The sequence below is a fragment of the Engystomops pustulosus genome, chromosome 5 (genome assembly GCF_040894005.1).
Source record: "Engystomops pustulosus chromosome 5, aEngPut4.maternal, whole genome shotgun sequence".
NCBI classification, from domain to species: Eukaryota; Metazoa; Chordata; class Amphibia; order Anura; family Leptodactylidae; genus Engystomops; species Engystomops pustulosus.
In genome coordinates this window covers 162153306-162179123 of record NC_092415.1, presented here as the reverse complement: position 1 = coordinate 162179123, position 25818 = coordinate 162153306, and the positions used below count along the sequence as shown (strand labels likewise).

The window sequence follows — 25818 nt, the reverse complement described above, 5'->3', positions numbered from 1 at the left end:
TATTTAGAGACCCTATACCAGTGATGGCTAACCTATGGCACCGGTGCCAGAGGTGGCACTCAGAGCCCTTTCTGTGGGCATTCAGGCCATCACCAGAGATGACTCCAGGTATCTTCCTGCAGTCCCAGACAGACCAGGACTTGCTCTGCACAGAGCTAAGTGACAGCTGTACCTGGGACTATTTTCTGCTTTATTGCTGTCCTCAGAGTGCTGGTATCAATGAAAGCTGTGACAGAGAAGGGAGTATAAATCACAAATTAAATTTCTGTGTTGGCACTTTGCGATAAATAAGTGGGTCTTTGTTGTAGTTTGGGCACTCGGTCTCTAAAAGGTTTGCCATCACTGCCCTATACCTTTGAACGATATATATGTGAATTTCCCCACGTGGGGCTAGTAAAGGATTATCTTATGTGATTATCTTATCTTCTATATACACTGTGCTACAATGTGGTGCCAGTGTTCAACCCGATTGCTAAGCTATTCCACGTATATGTCCTCAGAGGATATCATTGCGGAGGAATAAAAGATCCCGTGGAAGCTTCATCTATTTATCAGTTATTTACAGTACCAGTGTAGCATAGTAGATTTTCTCAATTTTGACCAATTGACCTTGGCTGTTCCTGACTTTCTCTGTGCTTAATATGTTTCTCTTAAAATTATGGCATAATAGCAATATGCTATCACGTTATAAGATGGGAATAACCTTTTATCCCTGATCTTTCTACTAATGCTTACAAAACATAGCCACATTCTGAGATATTTTTGCTTTGAGGCAAATTTGTATAACACCCTCCTTTTGAAGTCCATCTCGTTTGGCAAGAATCATCTGGAAGTTGGCACCTCTTAATGCCCAAGTCAACATGCACTCTGCTGCTCCATAATAATGATACTGTGCTGTAAGTTTCTATGGCAGGAATATATCCGCAGGAATATAGCGATCTGTATAGCGTTTTCACTTTGTGTATATTAGGGCATGTGGAGCTTTGTGCCTTTTTTGCTAATATGGAAGTGGCTATGAGATGTATAAGTAGTTAATTTCTCTTTGTTATATTAGATGTTCTGACATTTAATTATCCCAACAGGGCATATGTCGCGATATCAATTACAGGCAGTCCTTGGGTTACATACAAGATAGGGTCTGTAGGTTGGTTCTTAAGTCGAGTTTGTATGTAAGTCGGTACAGTATATTTTATCATTGTAATCCCAGCCAGAACTTTTTTGGTCTCTGTGACAAATGGATTTTAAAAATGTTGGGTTGTCATAAGAATCAGGATTAACACTAAAGCTTCATTACAGACACCTGTGATAACTGTTATAGCTGATCATTGTAGTCTAGGACTAAAGCACAATAAATTACCAATATCCAGAGGTAACTAGGGGTCGTATGCAAGTCTTAAGTGTTCTTAAGTAGGGGACCGCCTGTACATTGTACATGTGATGTCACACAGCTACTACCTGCACAATGAATGAATATGACATCATCACTTAAAGAAGACCTGTTACCTATACTAAAATAAGCCCATTTTTAGCAGTGATGGCTTTATCGGAACCCTCCGATAAATCTAGCAGACACTGCCGCTAAGTACAATAGGCTGCTCTCAAAGCAGTCCGCGTATTCATAAAGGGGTCCACGTATTCATAAGGGGGTGGTCCCAGGTGCTGCCTCTTCCCTGAACCTCCCTGTCCACTCCATAGGCCGGTGGTGAATGTTGAGCTTCATGCGGCAGTCGCCACCTCCTAGTCCCCCCCTGTTATTAATACTTTGGCTTTCCTATCGTCTGTCCGATAAAGAAAGCAGTTTATCACTGCTAAAAATGGGGTAGCGCTAGGAGCTACTTACTTTTAGTATAGGTAACAGTGATGTCATGTTTATTCATTGTTCAGGTAATAGCATTCCTGTGTGACATCACATGTACAATGCATATGACATCACGACATACACTCACCGGCCACTTTATTAGGTACACCTGTCCAACTGCTCGTTAACACTTAATTTCTAATCAGCCAATCACATGGCGGCAACTCAGTGCATTTAGACATGTAGACATTTTCAAGACAATCTCCTGCAGTTCAAACCGAGCATCAATATGGGGAAGAAAGGTGATTTGAGGCCTTTGAACGTGGCATGGTTGTTGGTGCCAGAAGGGCTGGTCTGAGTATTTCAGAAACTGCTGATCTACTGGGATTTTCACACACAATCATCTCTAGGGTTTACAGAGAATGGTCCGAAAAAGAAAAAACATCCAGTGAGCGGCAGTTCTGTGGGCGGAAATGCCTTGTTGATGCCAGAGGTCAGAGGAGAATGGGCAGACTGGTTCGAGCTGATAGAAAGGCAACAGTGACTCAAATTGCCACCCGTTACAACCAAGGTAGGCAGAAGAGCATCTCTGAACGCACAGTACGTCGAACTTTGAGGCAGATGGGCTGCAACAGCAGAAGACCACACCGGGTGCCACTCCTTTCAGCTAAGAACAGGAAACTGAGGCTACAATTTGCACAAGCTCATCGAAATTGGACAGTAGAAGATTGGAAAAACGTTGCCTGGTCTGATGAGTCTCGATTTCTGCTGCGACATTCGGATGGTAGGGTCCGAATTTGGCGTCAACAACATGAAAGCATGGATCCATCCTGCCTTGTATCAACGGTTCAGGCTGGTGGTGGTGGTGTCATGGTGTGGGGAATATTTTCTTGGCACTCTTTGGGCCGCTTGGTACCAATTGAGCATCGTTGCAACGCCACAGCCTACCTGAGTATTGTTGCTGACCATGTCCATCCCTTTATGACCACAGTGTACCCAACATCTCATGGCTACTTTCAGCAGGATAATGCGCCATGTCATAAAGCTGGAATCATCTCAGACTTGAACATGACAATGAGTTCACTGTACTCAAATGGCCTCCACAGTCACCAGATCTCAATCCAATAGAGCATCTTTGGGATGTGGTGGAACGGGAGATTTGCATCATGGATGTGCAGCCGACAAATCTGCGGCAACTGTGTGATGCCATCATGTCAATATGGACCAAAATCTCTGAGGAATGCTTCCAGCACCTTGTTGAATCTATGCCACGAAGAATTGAGGCAGTTCTGAAGGCAAAAGGAGGTCCAACCCGTTACTAGCATGGTGTACCTAATAAAGTGGCCGGTGAGTGTATGCCCTGATGGAATAATTAATTGTCAGAATATGCTTTTTTTTATGGGTGACGGGTCCTCTTTAACCACTTCTGCTCCTATGGGACTAAGGGTTGTGGGACCTGGTTGGGACAGGAATATGTATAAGTTTTTCTTTTTTTTGGGGGGGGGGGGGGTTTACATCTCATTAACAGTAGAACAGTATAATCTAATGCAGGCAGTTCTCTGTAAGCAGACAACGGAGAGAAAAAAAAAATGTAGGCCCCATGATCATTACAACCTCTGGGGATGTGTCCTATTACAAATTCATTATATAATTATATTACCCCTGAGGTTAGTCTTTGTAACGGAGTATTCACATTTATTGCAGACATTTCTGACTGAAAATTTGCTCAGTAATTGCTGTGAGCAAACTGCAATTATTACTATAGGTTTTGCATGTGGATTTTAACCTTTAAGTGGGGGTCAGGGGATAACCTACAGGATATCTAGGCCCCAAATAATAGACCTGTGCTCTGTTTGTGGCCTCTGTGTCATTGGCAATGACTGTACACAAGACTGATCAAGCCACAAACACTGAAAGAAATGGGAAATGCTCCAAAATTAGGACCGCAGTCAGTTGGCTGATGCACGAGGACGTGGAAACCGCAGCCGTGTTTATGAGCTTGGTGAAATACACTTTTGGTTGTTTTTTTGCTGCTGTATATTTTCCCTACTCCATTTTGCCCAGTCTGTGACTTTACTGTGTGGGTGAAGGTGGATTTTATAATGGACACCTTTGTTTTATCGGAAGTGTCTGATTGAAAAACTGTTTTGGTCTCTCATGGCAGCCAATCAGAGCTCAGCTTTAGTTTTCTCACAGCAGTTTTCAAAATTGAAGCTGAGCTCTGATAGGTTGCTATAAGCAACTAGAGCAATTTTGCTCTCGTCACTTGTCATAAATCTCCCGGCTCTGTACACATAGACGCTGCTTACTTTGGTTTTGATCACTGACCTGATAACAGGCTTTATAGATTACATCTCTATGACAACTAGTGTACGTTATAGTGCGGAGGAGAGGCATTTGCTGTGTACATGCTGCTTTTTATAGTTTCTCTTGTCCTACAGGGACATGTGTCCATCTATTTGGGTGTATTGAAGCGATTGGTAATGTGGATGAAAACCTACATTGTCTGCATCATCCACACAAGCCATGTACCATGCTGCATGCAGGTAGGACAACCTGCTCAACTCTAACTACTCTGTACCATGTTTCATGCAGATTGGACATCCTGCTCAGCTCCAACTTCTCTATAACATGCAGCATGCAGATAGCACAACCTGCTCAGCTCTAACTGCTCTGTACCGTGTTTCATGCAGATTGGACAACCTGCTCAGCTCCAACTTCTCTATAACATGCAGCATGCAGATAGCACAACCTGCTCAGCTCCCACTGCTCTATAACATGCAGCATGCAGATAGCACAACCTGCTCAGCTCCCACTGCTCTATAACATGCAGCATGCAGATAGCACAACCTGCTCAGCTCCCGCTGCTCTATAACATGCTGCCTGCAGGTAGAGCACTGTATACAATCTTATCTCATTCTGCTTTATTTCAAAAACTTTGTCTGAGCCAATTTAGAGAATGTCATCATACGACGGCTGGTGTTTTTTATTACCAGTAAACCTATTCATCAGCACGGTGGTGTGAAAGGAAATATTTAGTAGCAATATTCCTTCTACATTTGTGTTACTGAAATCCTTGTTATAAATTGAGATGCTGTGGGGTGAAAGAATTTTGTTTTGATATTTTGTAAGATCTGGCTGTACATAGCTGTGACCTTGTCAGGCTACAGCAGTGGTTTGATCATGGACCAGTGAATTGATGGTGGTCGTGATTGACGCTTGTAGGGTGGGCTATTATTTGATTGATGAGTATCTAATGTTTTGTTTCTTTTAGGCACATCCAGCTTTTATTGACCGTTGTTGTAAAAGCTCAGAAAACCACTTTACCACAATTGTAGTGTTATTAGAAATAATCCACTTGTTAGTGTTGAAGCCATAGGTTTGCGTGAATGTCTATTCAGCTATTGTCAGCCTTTTGTCCGATCGCTGGCTGCTGAGTGACTCATTGTCTTGTGATTGCTCATTTATTACAGTCATTTGCAGCATCATATACTGTAGTCATGACTTTGTAACTCTTTGATGTTTTGCTTGTCAGGTAGTAAATCAGCTTTGTCAAACACTTTAGGAATCCCTGAGTTTCTGAGCGTAGATTGGGTGCAGAAGGCATTTTGTGGATGTTTCCTATTGACATTTTATACTTCTACTGACACTGGTTACAATGCTAGACAGGGTACAGATGCACACTGTAGACACATACATGTACTGTAAGACGCTCCTTACATTTTTCCTTTTGGATGACTACCAGTCACACACAAGCACCTCACACATGGCTTCGATACAGCCATTCACTCACATGTGGCTCATCCACAACTATTTGCTCACAAATGGCTTAGATACACTTGAATACACTTATTCACTCAGCCACAACCATTTGCCCACTCGTGGCCCGGCCACAACCTTTCACAGACATGAACAAACTCTGTTCTGCTGCACAAACAGCCCTTTTTCCCTGGCCCCATGCACTGACACCATGAAAAGGGTTAAAAGACCTTGCTCAGAGCAGTACAGGGGCTCTGTTCTATCAGAGATAGAGGTGTGTAACACTTTGTCAGTGATTCATCTGATCTCCAGGACAATGGTCAGGATGGTCTAGGAAAATTGGATCCTCCTGACCCTTGGAATATAAGGGTATATAATGGACATGCTCCCATATTGTATTCACAGGGTTTGTCATTATTGTCTTAATATTGTCTTAACCCCTTACCGATGCGTGACGTAGAAGTACATCACGCATGGGCTGCGGGTGATTGGAGAGGGCTCATGGGCTGTAGTATGGCAGTATATGGTAGAATCAGTCAGACAAACTAAGGCAGTGATGGCGAACCTATGGCACGGGTGCCAGAGGTGGCACTCGGAGCCCTTTCTGTGGGCACCCAGGCTGTTGCCCCAGGACAAAGTTCACCAGACAGAGGACTTAAATCTTCCTGCAGTCCTAGACAACTGAGATGCAGCTCTTGGCACTCTTTTAAAGTGTCATATCCTTGACTGATTGGAACTGCAAGAAGAGTAAGAAGGTGTGAACAGGGACACAATATTTTTGGAGGTCCTACTACTGGCCCCACGATTCTTCCTGTACAGAGAGAGAAGCTACAATGATGTATGAATTTGCCTTCCTGCTTTCAACTGTATTGGTGTCCTCAGGGGGCTGATACGATTGACTGTTGTGGAACAAAAGCGAGCAATAAGTTACTGTTTAAATTGTCAAGTTGGCACTCGATGGTGAATAAGTAGGTTTTGGTTGAAATTTGGGCACCCGTTCTCTAAAAAGTTTGCCATCACTGAACTAAGGTTTAAAGTACCCTTGGGGGTCTGAAAAATACTAAAAAAAAACCCCTAAAAATTCTGATACCCCCCCCTTTCCCTAGAACTGATATAAATAAACAGTAAAAATCATAAACATGTTAGCTATCACTGCGTCCCAAATTGTCCGATCTATCAAAATTAAATGCGGAATATTCCCGGTGTTTAATCGCATAACGCAAAATAGAGGGCTCTGTTCACTGAAGTACGAAAAAGTTATTAGCGCCATTACATGATAAATTGAAGAGGTTTTCATTTTTGTATGCATGAAAACATTATAAAACCTTATATAAATTTGGTATACATGTGATCACACTGACCTAAAGAATAAAGTAGACATGTCATTTGGGGCGCTCAGTGAAAGCGGTTTAATCCAAGCCCACAAGAAAACCGTGCAAATGCATTTTTTTTCACCAATTTCACTACATCCACTACTAATTTTTTTTCTCGCTTCCCAGTACATGGCATGGAATATTTAATACCATCACTATGAAGTGCAGTTTGTTACGCAGAAAACAAGCCCCCATAGAGGTCCTTACATTGAAAAATAAAAAAGTTATGGATTTTTGAAGGTGGGGAGTGAAAAATGAAAATGAAAAAACCAAAAACACCTGGTTGTTAAGGGGTTAAATACTGATGAAACCTCCCGAACCCGGAATATATAGCCATTTAAAAGAAATCTAGCATCAAATTAAAGCATAATATACCAGGGACACTTACTCATAGATCCAGGCATTGTGGCTGTGGTATTCTCCTTATACTTGTTATCCATGGCCTCCTCCCTTCCTAAAAACATCAGTTATGCTGATGAGCCTTCAGGGCTTCTTTGGGTGTTTCCGGCAGGATAGATTGGACAGTTTTTCTAATTTTATTTGTTTATGTATTGAAGGAAAGGGGATTATTTTGACTTTTATTTATTTAGTAACATTTTTGGTACTATTATTGCAGGCCCTTGAGGGTGTTTGAACCCTAGGGGGACTGATCACTTCTGCAATATAATGCATTAAAAGTATAAAGCTAAGGTATACTTTCATTCCATTTTGTGATGCCATTTCCATCCTGCCATTATAGTGATAATAGTGGTAGGTCTGTGAAAAGCAGACCACGTGATGGTCGGAATTCACGGACCGACCATAGTACATCACAGTGTTATCATGTTCATGTATCAGTATGATACATGTATCACTATGGTTGGTCCAGGAAATCTGGCCAGCACACAGTCCCTTTTCACAGACCAACCACCGTCTTGTGCCAAGAGCCTAAAAGAGTGAAGTGTTTCCTATGTCTGCATCCATCTCTCATGGGCTCTCATACACAACAATTACATGATAAAAAGAATTGCATCCTAGCTTGCAGTTCTGGCCCCTGTATAACGTATACACCAGGAGGTTTTCCCTGTGTTTACATTTAACAAATTCCATAAGAAAAATGTGGATATATCCCATATCTGCAGCACTTGTTTCTACTGTCCTGGTTTCATTGACTTGATGATTTCCATTCACTGGCAGCCAAGGCAAATCTTGAAAATGGCTTAAAAATGCAGGACCTGTCTGTTTCCATTGATAGTAAATTACCTAAGATCAGAGAAGCCGTGTCTCTTTAAATATGGCTACACATTTGTAAATGCCATTTATTTTCTTTATTGAGCCATAATTGACAATGACTTCTGCAAATATGAAGTCAATTACTCAGTTACATTACAGCAAGTCAGGCATGGAGCAGCGATCGCTTTACCACATTAGTGATGCCTTGTGACTCTTAGAAAGTACCAGAAATCCCAACCAGTGGGGTGTGGAGCCTATTTTTTTTTTTATTTTATTTTTTTTTTTTTATTGTAATATACATGATTATTTTTTTGTTTGCTAGAGGTTTCTTTTCCAGTGTCCAGCACTGAACACTCCGTGTCATATTACAGTGCCAAATGCTAATGACTGCTAATATGAATCTTACTTCAATGAGCCAAGAACATGCTCCTCTACCCCCCAGCTTCATCTTCAATGAACTTCAAAAGTACATGGCGTATTTTTAGATAAAAGAACCCTGTATTATAAGACAGTGGCTCGTACTTGGTGATCTGTCTACATAAAAGGTGATTATAAATCATTAATAAGACATCAGTAATGCCTCGGTTCACCACATGTCAAGTCATTATATTGCTTTAAGAGCAACGTTATTAACATTTAGAAGCGGTTCTTAAAATATATTTTTAATCATACTTCTATCATTAGTCGGCTATTATTACAGGTGTCATAGTGAATTGGTTTAATGAGTTACCGTGATTGCCATGTAGTCTTTAAATGGAACCTGTCTCTGCATGAACCACCCCAAATCCAATAAACCGTATCTGGTGCTGCCATTTGGAAGTGTACATGAGGTCTTTTTTTAAAAAATATCTTTTCAATATTGCATTTCCAAATAAACTACTTTTTATTATTTCCTAAAATGCAGACATGGAGGTGGGGTGGCCCGACCAAACAGTCAAGTTAGCCCTTCCTCTTCTCACACCTGCCCCACTTCCAAATGGCAGGACAAGGTAGTGTTTGTGGGATTGGAACAGGTTAATGAGGTGACAGGTTACATTTAAAAGATTTTTGTATAATTGTTGTTTTAAAAATATAATCCGATCATTCCTCCCCGGGACATCATAATAATATACACAATGCTCTCCCAATTTAATTATAGCAATTGCAGCAGTCGTTCCAAAATTAAAAATAATAAAAACAGTGTTACCAATGATAAGCCATGCCTCCCCTGAATTAATTTACAGTGACCCCCTCCCTTAAATTAAAACATGTACGTGTCTTTTTAATTACAATTTAGTAGCTACCTTGAATTATTTAAATTCTACATCACCAGAACCAATCTTTGCAAAGTAGGTGATGCAAAGAATACTGCATCGTGCAGACAAGAGAAGCTACCGTATTCAGAAAAATCTGACCATAGCCAGACAATTTATGATCAGGTCCAGTGGGCAACAAAAATGGTAAACACCACGACTTAGAGACAGGTTGGAATTATATCTGTGACATGCTGCAATGTTGCTAATGAATTAGAGAATGTTATTTTGTTATCCTGATTATATTTAACCTGTTTTGGACTGCCCACTGGCGTCTTAAGCAGGTCCGGAGTCTGCAGCGGCGTTTATTACCGCTTCTCCCTCCTCCGCTCCTCGCAGCATCGCTTAAATAGTGTGATGCAGGGACTGCCGAAGGCTCTATAGACGTGTCCACCGGGGTCTAAAGAGTTAATCAGAACTGCTGGGTCTAATAAGACAGGTGGTGGTTTTCCTCTGTAGATGAGGCTCATATAGATGCCCCAGTTGCAGGGGAAAACTTGTAAAAGAAAAAGAATAAAGTAAAATTAGAAAAAAAGTTAAGGAATGTTTTTAGGCTTCTGTTAGGTGCTGTGCACATAAACTTCTACAGAAATAGTTACCGAGGTAATGAACAATTTGAGATCGCAGCGGCCGCACAAGTGGAGGTTGTCGGCATGAGCGTTCTGCAGCAAAGCCGAGTTTCCGAGAAACGCTGAATAGTCCTGGTAACATAACGTCACTTTGCATCTATTATACTTTTTCCAAACAGTTAAACTTTACACCTGCGATCCAAACCCTGCACTAACTTACAGGCCGTAACCTGCTTCTCACATCGATTCACACCTTCCGCCTGTAAAGTTATATTGCCCAGAACATTCTATTGAGCTTCTTCAAAATGTAGTAGAACCAAAAAAGGATCTGCCTTGCTAATTTTGGGGATATATCTTGTATTTTTGTTGATACTGTATATATCTTAAATGGTGTAGTTTATATTGAGCTCCACAAACCAGCAAATCTCCTGTAACTATGAGCGTCTTATAAACAGACAACATTCAGTTTTTTTAATTCTTTATTTGCAAGACCAGTGTGTTTCAGATTTGAGTGAGATTTTATTTACTTATGATGTTTTATGATACGTCTTCAAGGATGTGTGACTTGCAGGAAATAAAATTTTATAGTTGCAAATCAAACGACATAGGAAACCTGTCACACCTTATAAAATGTACTCTGAAATGCCTGACTCTAAGGGCGGCCGCATAGGAGCGTAGTCAGTCCAGACGCTTACCACCACAGTGCATCCATACATCATAGTGATATATCATACAGGAACACCCTGCTTACCAGCTGGACAACAGTGGTGGACTGTAATCATGATTACAGGGGGGGAAGAAAAGACTGCTTACTATATATATTATTTTGTGTGCATAGTCCTGTCCTCTGTTGTCAAGACGCTGAGCAGCTTCTGCATGATGATTTTTTCATGGTCCAGTGTGGTGGCATCATCCAGAAAATCAACTTTGAACTGAGATGTAAATAGGTTTTATGAAGTCAAGGAGACGGAGAGTTGAACACTGAAGTCAAACTTTCCTTGCCCTAGAACGCCACTTTACTGTAATTGATGGCCAGGGAAATCATTTATCTGCTCTACAGAAGTCCGGAGCATGAGGAGGTGTTCAGAGGCAGAGAGAGCTTGACTTCTGTGTTAAACTCTTCACAACCATAACTTTATACACATAACTTACATCTCACTTCAAAGTTAATTTTCTAGATGACACCATTACACTGAGGCATGAGAGAAACATGATCTAGAAGCTGTTCAACTGATTGACAATATACTGGTAGTGGTTTATTAGGCCAATTTCTTATGACAGGTTCCCTTTAAGTTTAAAGACCCAAGTGTATACAGATGATCCAAAAGTCTTGGTCAACCTTTGCCAAGCCTACCCCTAGTGTCTTGATTGATTTCACAGCCTGCACAAAATCTGATGCTGCTGAACTACTTTTGAGTGGGCTGGTACTTAAAGGGGGTTTCCGTTTGCACCGGACTACCCCTTGGGAAGATGGGGGGGCTGGCACATGGGGAGGTAAAATAGATAAAACATACCCCCAGGCGTATTGATTTCTTGGCTCACATAAGAGCAAATACTCTTGTATGGAAGTGACCTTGTCAATGGCATTTAAAGAGTTAACTGATCGCAGGCATTTACAAGCCATAGTAAATGTGCCTTAATAACTCTCATATTCTGCACTTCTTATACAGAATATTTTCTGTGGAAAAATAAAAATAAGGGATGGAAAAATAAGTGTTTTCCTTAAGTGTCACTATAACTAAAGTTAGAGATAAAATCCTTCATTCAGTGGAACCCACAACTGGGAATTTGCCTTTTTTCTGCCATATAAAACTGTGTGCAGGCTGCTGATGACGTGACAGGGGAGCCTCAGGGACTTTCCTACTTTATTATCAGAGTTGCCTCTAGTGAGAACATAAACTAGGAAATGACTATTAGTGGAGATCACTGGTACTCGAGAGCTGCACCCGTATTTTAACATTTTGCATCAACAAATCAAACTCCGAGCCTAATTCATTGAGCTTTTATAAAATATTATGGGCCTATAAGGAAATAATTTGGTTATGACAGAAACATAAAACTATTTTGGGCTTTAAATAGCTGATGGAAGGTGCACCCTGCCCCACCAATATCCCCCGTATGATGTAATGAAGGTGGACTTTTTGCTGCATTGTTGAATTCCTAATAGTGAGCCAAAAATATAAGCACAGTATAACAATGTCTACACCGCGCGAATGATAAGTAGAATGAATCTCGGCACATCTCTGCAGTACAGAGGTCACTTTTCCTTTTGCCCTGCTTCACTAACTGCATAATATCTTTTGTCTGATTTTACAAATCGACTCCAATGTAATGTAACCCGCATGGTACATTTACTTCTATGTGTAAACATATTTCAGCATATGACCTACTACATCTAAATTCACTAACTATGTAAATAGAGAGGTCTATTTATCCCTTGCCTTGCCAATGAAGTACACATGAAATTTGGCATACAGTAGTCGGTGACCATGCATCATTAGATCCACATTTTATTAAAGGGGTTGGCCACTCTTTTGCATAAGGTTTTTACATAAGGTTTCTATACAAAACTTTATCATATACAATTTCTCACAATTCCCTTTACATAAGATTCCCATGTTCCTTTCTTCCTTAATATTAATCCTTGAATTTTTATCAAGTGATTTGGTGTTCCTGATACTTAATTTTGTGCCCTCATTGATTCCTTGTTTACTTGTTGGAGCCTAGATGAATAGGATGGGCTACAGCAGCACAGATATGACCCATCCTCCTCCCTCCCCTCTTATAATAATAATAATCTTTATTTATATAGCGCCATCAAATTCCGTAGCACTTTACAAATCATAGGGGGCATATACAAATATAAAATTAATGGAACAATAGCAGTGAGGGCCCTGCTCACAAGAGCTTACAGACTATGAGGATGAAGGGGCTGACACAATAGATTGTAGAATGGTCCAGTCATTCTTTATAAGGGAACAATATAAAATAATTTAATAAATAACTTAATAAATCAAAATTCTGCTGCTTGAACCAAAAGCCACCATCTAATTTACAGGGACTGATGTGAAAAAGACTGCAGAGTAGTGAAAGAAGAAGTTGTGTATATATGCAGAGGGCCGCATGGTGAGAACAGGGAGAGTCTGAAGTTCTCAATGGAGGCAGAGGGACAGGTAAAAGAGATTTATTTAGAAATGTTCAACCCCTTTAATATGTGAGGGGTTGTTACTCTAGATATGTTGGCTATACTTTAAGGCCTAACATCCGAGTACCCCTTTTAAGGAATTTTACCCATAGTTTTTGACTATACAGTGTTGGGTAGCAGCACCAGAGATCTGTGTAAACATACCTGTATGTGTGTTGCTAGTAGCAGAAGCAATGGTAGATATGGTTATATATTCCAGGATTGTAGCTGGATTTGGTGATTGCTCTTCACTGGAAAAAACAGCACATCCCTTCCCTTATGAGTCAAAATAGAGTAGATGGGCAGTTTGAGAAGACTCCTCAAGTGCTCCAAGTTCAGCTACAATCCGAGAATATAAATAAATTTTTTACAGTGCTTCTGCTACTAACAACACACACAAAGCTGTGGTTACATATAGATCTCCAGGGCTGTAACATAACAATGTCTGCTGTCTGTTTTTTTTACCTATGTTAACATTTTTATTGCACTGTTAAAATTTGATGTCCTTTCCTTGTAGAACCTCAAAATGTCAACTGAAGGTCAAAGGGTGGATGATAGTCCAAGCACTAGTGGAGGGAGCTCTGACGGAGATCAGCGGGAAGGTGTTCAGAATGAGCAAGAACGGGAAAAGGTTCAACCTAAGAAAAAAGAAGGAAAGATATCAAGCAAAACGGCTGCCAAACTGTCCACGAGTGCCAAAAGGTACAAGATTCCTCAGCAATAATTCTCCTGTACTGTATTTCCCCACTATTCAGCACTATCAATCCTTGGAATTAAAAGGTTTCACAAGTATGAGCATGTTACTATGGTATAGAGCATTTTAACTCCTTCCTGCTGCGCACTGGGTTGAATGTATGGAGAGGGCTCATGGGCAGAGCCCTCTCCAAACAAGGTGGACGTTTGCTGTTTATTGCAAAAAAAAAAATCCAGCGATAACACCCCCCCATCAGTGCCTGTTAACTACTTAAATGCGTCTGGCAAAGATGTGTGGGTGTCACAATTGTGGATTTTCTGAAAGCACAATTGTGGATTTTATCCGTGACCACACGGCGGGTGGTGATCAGTTACCATGACAGCCTGGAGTCTCTGTTAGATTTCGGGATCTGTCATTTTGCCTGATCTCTAAGAGGCAGACGCTTAGACATCGGTAGTAAAACTTCCATGTACTACAATGCAGATGTATTGCAGTATATGGCAGAAGCAATACTCCCCCCCCCCCCCCAAGTACCCCAGGGTGGGGGCAAAAATAGTCTAGAAAAAAAAAGATAAAAGTTCAAATGACTCACCTTTCCCTAGAGCTATTATAAAAATAAACAAAATACTTTAAGTCAGAAACCTGTTCCCAATCGTGTCCCAAAAGTCTCAATCTGTTACCAAATACCATACTGATTATCCCCTGTGGTGAACAGTGTAGTGGAAAATAGCCCCCAAGTGATCAAAACATCTTACAGTCCCCAAATGGTAGAAATGAAAACGTCGTCATAAGGCACCACAAAAAATAACCTAACACTGGTCTGTACACCAAAGTATGAAAAACTTATCACTGACTGAATATGGCAAGTGTTTTTTTTGTACACAAGGTTTTAACTTTTTAAAACTTTTATAAATGTGGTTATCCCGTGATTTTACAGAACCAAAGAATAACGGTGAGCCGTCATTTCGAGTGCACATTAAAAGCCGTAAAAACACATCCCACATGAAATTTTTTTTCAGTTTTACTGAATTTTTTTCACCGATTCCTAGTACATGGCATGGAAAATAAAATAATCACACTAGGAAGTACAATTTGTTACGCAGGAAGCAATGCCCATTCAGTTCTGTACATTGGAAAAATACAAAAGTTGCAGATTTTTGAAGGTGAGCAAGAAATGGAAACGCCAAAACAAAAAAGGGTCAGTTCATTAAGGAGTTAAAGGCACATTGGTAGCATGTCCATATACCAGGTAGTCCCCGGGTTACGTACAAGATCTTAGGTTTGTCCTTAAGGGCACATTCACATGGCCATCTGCGGGGACGTACATGCGGCCGCATGTACGTCCCCATAGACGGCAATAGCGGCGCGGCGCAGATGCGGTGCCACACATGTCCGGCCCGCACACCGCAAAAAGATAGAGCATGCTCTATCTTTTGGCGTGTGTGCGGCCGTGCGCCGCTATTCTCTATGGAGGGAGGAGGGGCCGCCTCCTCCTCCTCTCCAGCACACGGCGGTATGTCCGCACGGCGGGCATACCGCTGTGTGAATGTACCCTAAGTTGTATTTGTATGTAAGTCGGAAATATATTTTTTATAATTGTATTCCCAGACAAAAATTTTTTGGACTCTTTCATAGTATATAAGACGCAAGTCCATCAAGTCCAACCTTTAAGAATTAAATAAATGTTTTATGCCCATAACCCGTGATATTTTTTTTCTCTCTTGAACATGTACATAGAGTCCGCCATAACAACCTCCTGCGGCAGAGAGTTCCACAGTCTCACTGCTCTTACAGTAAAGAACCTTTGTCTATGGTGATGGTAGAATCGCCTCTCCTCTAGGCGCAGAGGATGCCCCCTTGTCCTGGTCACAGGCCGAGGTATAAAAAGATCTTTGGAGAGATCCTTGTACTGTCCATTCAGGTATTTGTACATTTTAACAAGGTCTCCCCTCAGTCGTCTTTTTTCTAAACTGAATAATCCCAAATTTTGTAATCTCTCATTGTATACTAGTCCCCCCAATCCCCTAATTTTGACAATGGGTTTTAAAAATGTTGGATTGTCATTAGAACCAGGATTAACAATAAATCTTAATTACAGACACCTGTGATAACTGTTACAGCTGATCATTGTAGCCTAGGACTAAAGTACAGTAAATTACCAACATATAGAGGTCCGTTTGTAACTAGAGGTCGTCCGTAAGTCGGGTGTTCTTAAGTAGGGAACTGCCTGTACACAGGTTCCACCTCTGACTCAACAAGTCCTGCATTTATTGGAGTCCACCACATTCTCCTCCTGCAGACCATCTCACCCGGCAGGAGTGCTCTGTCCTGGAGGAAAGCATGACTGGAAGTATGGATGTGTGATAAATGTCACCCACCCAAAAGAATAACTGCTTGTAGATCATTTACTGACTGATCGAGGTGTGCCTTTTATATTGCTTTCCCTCTTTGTTATACCCACAAATCAGCTTTTAAAAATATACAAATGAATCTTAAGCACTTTGGGGGGGGGGGGGGGGGCGTGGGTGCAAATCAGACATTCCCTCTGCTTAATTAGGAGACTCTGCTGATACTGACATCAATCCTCTGCCTGACATGCAATCCTGTTCATCTCTCTCTGGCGGCTTCAGCGACGCAATGTGCTCCAACAGGAAGCCGGAGAGAGTGACTTTTAGCAGCTCCTCTGTGACAGATGTACTAAAAAAATCAATTCTTTAGCAATAAGTCGTAACAGCAATAACAGTGTTACGCTCCTTACTAAGTTCGTAACATTACTACTGATACTGGGTATCATTTTTTCCACTTGCCACTTGATTGAAACTTGATTGAAAAATACAGATCTGTTTTGGCTTCTTAAAGTGCTGATCTACTTTTCCTATACATGGGCATTTAGCCTGTCACTTTCCTCTTGTTACTCCTGAATGTTATAGGATAGAAAAGACCTGTCCACATCTCCAGTAAACCGCACATTGCAGTAATGGGCAGACTGTCATGTATATTTCTGCTTTGTCTGTATTTTAATGTCCAAAGTGACTTCTGCCTAAGAAACCTCTTGTGACGAGTGATTGGAACGTATTCAGATTCAGAGGCCTTTAGATTTATGCTCTAGATTATGTCTAATAGTCACACTAGGTTAATGTTCATGCTTTAGATCTCATGGGTGGCTGCTCCCAGCTCTGAAGTAAAAAAAAAATTAACATATGGGGCAACAATCTAATATGTGTGTGTCTCCTCTGATAGCTGATGTGTAGGAAGGAGGGGGGGGGGGGGTTAAAAAAGACTAAAGATTCAACTGCCCGATCCTTATGTTTTTGGGAGTCAATGTAGCTGAACTGTGCCCTACAAGTCTCAGTGCCCCACTAGCAGCTGCTGTGAACATCTATTAGTGGCATAGTCAGCATTGACATTGATCACCTGTATTAAAGGTTGTCTATGACCTCCCCAAGTTATATAATCTGTAAGCAGCAGCTTGTAGAGAAACCTCATTTTAATCCATATGCTAATGAGGCAGTTGGTAACCAAGATCTGGTCCTCAGCACCCAGTGTACTGCTATTCCTGTCGGGGCCACTACCTTCTCCATCTGATAAGCATGTGAGAAATTGTAATCTCATAGTGATGTTCCAATAATTTCTGGTTGTCCCCAATTCTCACTACTTTTACGCTGCATGCAAATTTTCACGGTGAGCTACACCCGGGCCCCATAGACTATTTGGTGCACGGAGTATGCACTGTGTGTCACTGCACTGTGAATGTGGCACTGTAATGCCAGGTGGGCGCACTGAGAAGAGCGTGTGTGGAGCAGGTCCTATTACTGCCCGGAATGTTGGCAGTCCTCCCCCCCCCGCCCGATGTTTACTGGCCAAAATGGGTTGCAGACTAGGCCTGTTTTGGTCAAGGTAGTGTGCAAGAAGGCTTAAACCGACTGACTTTAGACGTCACGGGGTGCGGGTCTTGAATCTGCAGCATTGTCATTCTTCTGCTTTCACAGACCTTAAGGAGAAGGGAAATTTCTTCTCCGATCCTCACCGCATTGTGCTGAAATAGCGCAATGCCGTGAGGAACAGAGCTGGCACTGCCACCGGTGCTACAGACCAGGCTGTCACGAGATTGTTTGGTTTCTAGTCAGTCTGATCAGACCCAGTCCAGCTCTGATCACACATTTGCCCCCACTGGGAGGTCGTTTCCCCCTGTAACTGGGGCTCCAACAGGTGCTTCAATTACAGGTGAAAACAGGTGAAAAACAAAAGTGAAAAAAAATTTGGAAATGTCCTCCAAGGGTCTTTTATGACCTCATGGGGGACATGAAAAAAACCGCACATCACATATTAATAAATTTTTAAAAATAAACATTAATATTCCCCAATAAAATTAAAATCCCATCTACAATATTAACAACATGGCCATAACCTTAACCCCCCCCCTCCAAAAAAAAAACTAAAAATGGAAACAAGGTCCTTTTAACTTTTTTTTTTTTTTTTTTTTACCTATCCTGTAGTTTACTAGCATTCAGTTGAATGACTTGGAGCTATGGAGGGGCTGTGTTGCTTTGGCTCATATTATGGCTTTCATATAGATTTTAAAGGAGGTCTGTACTTGGACATTAGTTGGACAGAAGGAGCCCCATAAGTCATCAGTATGATCTTTATTGCAGGGATTATACAGTTTGATTATGGAAAACCATTGGTTGCTATCGGTTACTGCTCTTCTGTACCTACAGTAGTAAATAATCCCCATGGTGTTGATTATAGGGAAGCACTATGCGAGCAGATGTTCTCAGGGAGTCTTCAGGGTTTGTGCTGGATAATTTGGATGTTTAGCAACTAGCTGGGAACACAGGGGATTTACTGTCTGCACTGACCTGCTACAATGTAACCATCATTGGCCTAATATATCTTGTCAAAGCAGCAAAAATGTTTTCCAAGTGTGATCTTGCACCATCCCTGGAATGAGGGTGTGCATGTGTCATGTAGCCAATGTTTATTTTCATTAACAGAGATTTTGTAAGATAAAAATGTGACAATAATCCTTAAAGCGGCATAAAAACTCGTTGCTGCAGTTTATGACTTTAACAGCAATTCCTGGGGATGAGAACTTTAATGTGATACATTTTTATTTTAGATATTTAAGACCTATCGGGTGCATTTATTTTAATCATTTCACCAGCCAAAATTATTTTATGGTGTTTATTTCTTTTAGTTAGTCATATAGCTTTACAAATTGAGTAAAACGTCTGTTTGAGCGATGGTGTCGCTCCATTGAGTGGATGAAGAAACCCTATAATATTTTCAATCTGCCGTATACACGTATACAAGTGTGGGGGGTCATGTTCTTGAGGTAGTAGTCACAAGTATTCCCTAAATGAGAATCCAAGTAATCCTAAATTTATCCCCGCATAGGGCTTACTCATCCAAACACACTTCATGGACTGAATAATACTTCTAGGAGTCCTCAGGAGTCCAAACCAACTGAGAACTTCCTAAGAATATGGCATGGTGGACCTGCAAGAACGCCTTGCATCATGAATATAATGTGTTTGGACTGTGAAATGCATCCACCATACAGCCTGTGTTTCATTGATGGTTTATATTTGTGTGAATATTCTCTAAAATAAGAGTTTGCAAATAAGATATGATTGGAAAGACTTAAGTTGGATCACTTGGATCAATTTTATGTTTCAGTTTCCCTCTCTTTACAACAAGGACACAATCATGAAGGTGGTGTAAGTTTTAAAGGAAACCTACCATGAGAAGTAGAGAGGTAGAGCTGATGGTAGATTCCTCCTACCTGCCTCTGCCCTAATCTGTAATGTAATAATCCTGGAACCTAACTTGTTATAAACTTTATTTTAGTTATATGTAAAGTAACTGCAGAGGCCACTAGTGTGTATACTAGCCTTAGCGCCCAGTGCCCTGTTAGGCCCCCCGTAACCTCTGCAGTTAATTAACAAAATAATGAAATTGAAGTTTTTTTTTTTTTTAACAATTTAAATTAGGTGCCAGTATTATTAAATTACAGATTAGGGCAGAGGCAGACAGGAGCAATCTACCATCAGGTCTCTTACAAAGGCTTCTGTTATACACACAGACATTTTATTATACTCAGGCTATACATTAGAGTAGTCACTATTGTGGCCTTGTTGTATCTGACATTCTTGTATAGGGATACATTTTGGATGGACTGAAGCCTAGAAACAGGAGAATTCTGGACAATACAATATACATAAATTGAATTAGTCTTGCTTGGAGATTTTCAATATCCTGAATTACCTTGGGACTAAAAGAAATCAAACATGTTAACCCTTTCCTGTGCGTACCATACATAGCCAATTTTATATAGGCATTACAATTTGAAGTGAAAAATATATAGGATATGTTTCATAAATTTTTTCACAGACAACAGATCAGTGAAAATACAAGCCAATGTGAAAACACCCATAGAAATCAATGGAAATCTTTGTGAGGCATCCGTGGAAATCACTGGCATGAAAGAGTCCTTAGAGCGAGGCTTCTGAAATTGCTGTAACTTCTCAATGGACGGAGTGGGAAGCCTACCCTTAAAGTAAATAAAAGCTGAGCACTACACATTGGATGGAGCCATTGGTGCTGTAAGCTGATCATTCCTATGGAAAGAGTCAGACTGTATATATAACTGGCAGATGTTATTCTATGTCATTTCTTTATGAATCCTGGGGTGCAAATCTAGGTCATTTCTTGGAAAAATGCATTTTTATTCCAGGATTGTAGCTGTATTTGGAGGACTGGTGCGAAGGGGCGTGAGATCTCTTAAAAATACTGTAAGACATCCATCCCCTGGCTGTACCAGCTTGTGTCTGAATACTAAAATAGTTACTGAGAGGTGGGGGCTGTGCAGCAGTACAGTAAAAACATCTTGCATACCAGAGTGTAAAAAATTCAGCTACAATTCTGGAATATAAACACATTTTTCACATTTTGGCTGCTACTAACAACACACTAAGGTATGGTTACCCAATACTGTCTACATCTTTGTGTGGTTAAACTGCTTACAGATCCCCTTTAAAACTATTCCCCAAAGCATCTGGAAATCTCATACAGATCATCCAGTCTCCACCTCTTTACTTGTATTCTCTATCAATGCATTAAGTGCCGTGATTGTTCAGTAGAGTTTCTACAGATTCCCAACTTGAAAACTGTCATAAAAAACTCGTAAAATCTGTCTCTGGTGACTTTTGTCATATCCATCAAACAGCTGCGGCGCCTATGAATCTTGTCTTTCCCCGCGTTGGCTTATTAGTCACAGCTGTAAGACATGTGAACGTCTAACAATAGGGTTTTATCATACAAAAGCTGGAGCAGATGTACGAGAGGTCGGAGCTTGTCTGCTTTATAGCGGCCTGTAGTATCGGAGACATTTATCAGGAGCCATGCGACATTTCATCTAGAACAGTGATTTTCAACCTGTGTGCCGCGGCACACTAGTGTGCCGCGACACAAGGTTGAGTGTGCCGCGGGGGAAAGTTGCCCGAACTAGGCTGCCCCGGTGTCGAGCTGCCGCCGCGCCCCCGTATTTCTGCCCCATACTTACCTCCAAGTCCCGCGTCGGCGATCTGCCTGTCTTCTGTAGCTCCTGTACCGCGCGGCCCATGTCACGTGACTGACGCGAAAGTCACGTGACCAGAGGCGCGCGGTGCAGGAGCTACAGAAGGTGAGCGGATCGCCATTAGGAGTGACGCTACGCGGAAGAAGACATCAAGGGTAAGTATATAAGGTTATTATTTGTATAAGGAAGGTAGCAAGGGTTTTTTTTTTTTATTAGTAAAGGTAGGCTGGGGCTTTTTATTTGTTAAGGGGGGCCTCTAGGGCCTTTTAATTAGTAAAGAGGGGCCTCTAGGGCCTTTTAATTAGTAAAGGGGGGCCTCTAGGGCCTTTTAATTAGTAAAGGGGGGCCTCTAGGGCCTTTTAATTAGTAAAGGGGGGCCTCTAGGGCCTTTTAATTAGTAAAGGGGGGCCTCTAGGGCCTTTTAATTAGTAAAGGGGGGCCTCTAGGGCCTTTTAATTAGTAAAGGGAGGCCTCTAGGGCCTTTTAATTAGTAAAGGGGGGCCTCTAGGGCCTTTTAATTAGTAAAGGGGGGCCTCTAGGGCCTTTTAATTAGTAAAGGGGGGCCTCTAGGGCCTTTTAATTAGTAAAGGGGGGCCTCTAGGGCCTTTTAATTAGTAAAGGGGGGCCTCTAGGGCCTTTTAATTAGTAAAGGGGGGCCTCTAGGGCCTTTTAATTAGTAAAGGGGGGCCTCTAGGGCCTTTTAATTAGTAAAGGGGGGCCTCTAGGGCCTTTTAATTAGTAAAGGGGGGGCTCTAGGGCCTTTTAATTAGTAAAGGGGGGGCTCTAGGGCCTTTTAATTAGTAAAGGGGGGGCTCTAGGGCCTTTTAATTAGTAAAGGGGGGCTCTAGGGCCTTTTAAATAGTAAATGGAGGCCTCTAGGGCCTATTAATTAGTAAAGAGAGGCCGCTACGGGCTCTTAATTTGTAAAGGGAGGCCGCTACGGGCTCTTAATTTGTAAAGGGAGGCCGCTACGGGCTCTTACTTTGTAATGGGAGACCGCTAGGGCCTTTTTATTAGTAAAGGGAGGCTGCTAGGGGCTCTTGATTAGTAAAGGGAGGCCGCCAGGGGCTTTTTATTAGTAAGGGGAGGCCGCCAGGGGCTTTTTATTAGTAAAGGGAGGCCGCCAGGGGCTTTTTATTAGTAAAGGGAGGCAGCTAGGGGCTTTTTATTAGTAAAGGGAGGCAGCTAGGGCCTTTTTATTAGTAAAGGGAGGCTGCTAGGGCCTTTTTATTAGTAAAGGGAGGCTGCTAGGGCCTTTTTATTAGTAAAGGGAGGCAGCTTGGGGCTTTTTATTAGTAAAGGGAGGCCGCCAGGGGCTTTTTATTAGTAAAGGGAGGCCGCCAGGGGCTTTTTATTAGTAAAGGGAGGCAGCTAGGGCCTTTTTATTAGTAAAGGGAGGCAGCTAGGGCCTTTTTATTAGTAAAGGGAGGCAGCTAGGGCCTTTTTATTAGTAAAGGGAGGCAGCTAGGGGCTTTTTATTAGTAAAGGGAGGCAGCTAGGGCCTTTTTATTAGTAAAGGGAGGCCGCTAGGGGCTTTTTATTAGTAAAGGGAGGCCGCCAGGGGCTTTTTATTAGTAAAGGGAGGCCGCTAGGGCCTTTTTATTAGTAAAGGGAGGCCGCCAGGGGCTTTTTATTAGTAAAGGGAGGCCGCTAGGGGCTTTTTATTAGTAAAGGGAGGCAGCTAGGGCCTTTTTATTAGTAAAGGGAGGCCGCCAGGGGCTTTTTATTAGTAAAGGGAGGCCGCCAGGGGCTTTTTATTAGTAAAGGGAGGCCGCCAGGGGCTTTTTATTAGTAAAGGGAGGCAGCTAGGGCCTTTTTATTAGTAAAGGGAGGCCGCCAGGGGCTTTTTATTAGTAAAGGGAGGCCGCTAGGGGCTTTTTATTAGTAAAGGGAGGCAGCTAGGGGCTTTTTATTAGTAAAGGGAGGCAGCTAGGGCCTTTTTATTAGTAAAGGGAGGCAGCTAGGGCCTTTTTATTAGTAAAGGGAGGCCGCCAGGGGCTTTTTATTAGTAAAGGGAGGCCGCTAGGGGCTTTTTATTAGTACAGGGAGGCATCTAGGGCCTTTTTATTAGTAAAGGGAGGCAGCCAGGGGCTTTTTATTAGTAAAGGGAAGCAGCTAGGGCCTTTTTATTAGTAAAGGGAGGCCGCCAGGGGCTTTTTATTAGTAAAGGGAGGCAGCCAGGGGGTTTTTATTAGTAAAGGGAGGCCGCCAGGGGCTTTTTTATTAGTAAAGGGAGGCCGCTAGGGCCTTTTTATTAGTAAAGGGAGGCATCTAGGGGCTTTTTATTAGTAAAGGGAGGCAGCTAGGGGCTTTTTATTAGTAAAGGGAGGCAGCTAGGGCGTTTTTATTAGTAAAGGGAGGCAGCTAGGGCCTTTTTATTAGTAAAGGGAGGCATCTAGGGCCTTTTTATTAGTAAAGGGAGGCAGCCAGGGGCTTTTTATTAGTAAAGGGAAGCAGCTAGGGCCTTTTTATTAGTAAAGGGAGGCCGCCAGGGGCTTTTTATTAGTAAAGGGAGGCAGCCAGGGGGTTTTTATTAGTAAAGGGAGGCCGCCAGGGGCTTTTTTATTAGTAAAGGGAGGCCGCCAGGGGCTTTTTTATTAGTAAAGGGAGGCCGCTAGGGCCTTTTTATTAGTAAAGGGAGGCATCTAGGGGCTTTTTATTAGTAAAGGGAGGCAGCCAGGGGCTTTTTATTAGTAAAGGGAGGCAGCTAGGGCCTTTTTATTAGTAAAGGGAGGCAGCTAGGGCCTTTTTATTAGTAAAGGGAGGCCTTTTATGACTGTTTTAGTGTCATTTTGTGCTATTTTGGTTGGTGGTGTGCCCCAGGATTTTCTAAGTATAAAAAGTGTGCCGCGGCTCAAAAAAGGTTGAAAATCACTGATCTAGAATAACAGATTGTACGTATTGGCAGAAGTCCTCGCTGTGGCATTAGTTATAGATCTGCCCTTTGTGATATTGCTGCATGGTTAGATGTCCAACAAAATATTTACTTAGAATTAGAAAAAATAAAATTGTGAATGAAAAAAAAAAAAGCCGACATTTATTAAATATTCCTGGAGTTGTTTGCTATTCCCAGTGTAGGAAGGATTCATGGCACTGGATGTGCTCATGCTAATCCATGCTCGCTGTTTGTAGCCTTCTCCCCGATGTGATGATGATGTGATTGATTAGAGAGAAAATTCTGAGGGCAACTCTGCACCAAGCAGCTGGAAGCATAAAGCGCTGCCTGCTGTGCCATTGTCTCTTCATTTATCATCCTTCATATGTTCTAGGATTCCTCCAGGCTGCCACATTCTACCTAGATTTATCATGTGCAGACTATAAATGGGATTTATGTGTTATCATGTGCGCTACTATCTGCCTGACCATCCATCTGAACATTACTATGAAAACATAAGTTCATTGTATTAACCCCATCCCATCAATGACCTTTTTCCACTTTGAATATCATTTTTTTTCTTCCCGCTTTTTAAAATCTGGAACTTTTTTCCATGTGCCGAGCTGTATGAGAGCTTGTTTACAGCAGAACAAATTGTATTTCCTACTGTCAGTATTTAATAGTCCATGCAATGTACTGGGAATCTGGAGAAAAATGTAATGTGGCTTTCACTGTGCCCTCCAAATGATGCCTCCCCTTTATACGTAGCAGTACTATCACAGGAATATCACATTTACATGGGTTTTATAATGTTTTAATATTTAAAAAGAAATAAGATTTTGTGCAAAAAAAAAGTGTCAGTTTCGCTATACTTAATACTTCAGTGTATGGACCTGTGAAAGGCGATTTAGACATCTTTTTCCTTTACAGTTCACCACATGGAACAATGTTTTGGGCATTTTGGGACAGAGCAATACCTAACAGGTTTATGATGATATTTATTTTTTCTTCAGTTACAGGGAAACGCGGCTGATTGGAACTTTTTGATTTTTATAGTTTTAAGTTGTTTTTTTTTAGGTCCCCTGGGGTACTCATATCATATACAACAATACTGTGTGACAGGCCAGGAATTCTCAGAAAGACTGTAATAGCCACGGATCCCTAAACTCCAATCCAATCCTATTTGGTGGCATTTAAATGGTTAACACCCCCGATTGGGGTGAGCTCTCTTCAAACAACACCAGGATATACTACAATGTGATGAAATATTAATCTTACCTGTGTACAATTGGTAAACTGGAGGGTAATTAGCATCTTGAAGTGTCCAGGCATCTATTAGGACATCCTGGTGTTTATACAGCTTGATAAACTCTGACCTGAAGATGGTTAGTGTAGACTTCAAAATACACACGGACATCTCTCCCCCCACTTACCCTTCCTCCACAGAGTCAAATAAAATTTCCTGGAGCCCCCCCCCCCCCCT

The 25818-nt window shown here is 41.7% G+C and overlaps 1 protein-coding gene across 4 annotated transcripts in view; it reads left to right on the top strand.

The window, feature by feature from the left end:
- Window positions 1-25818, top strand: part of LOC140133441 (ubiquitin-conjugating enzyme E2 E2) — a 183458-nt gene that overhangs the window by 13429 nt on the left and 144211 nt on the right. For 2 of the 4 annotated variants that reach the window (XM_072153636.1, XM_072153632.1), the window contains exons 2-3: window positions 13062-13176; window positions 13705-13889. In XM_072153636.1, the coding sequence (XP_072009737.1) occupies window positions 13159-13176; window positions 13705-13889 (203 nt within the window). In that variant the 5' untranslated portion in view covers window positions 13062-13158. The remainder of the gene's footprint in view (window positions 1-13061; window positions 13177-13704; window positions 13890-25818) is intronic. The other 2 variants (XM_072153635.1, XM_072153633.1) reach the window with 1 other exon arrangement.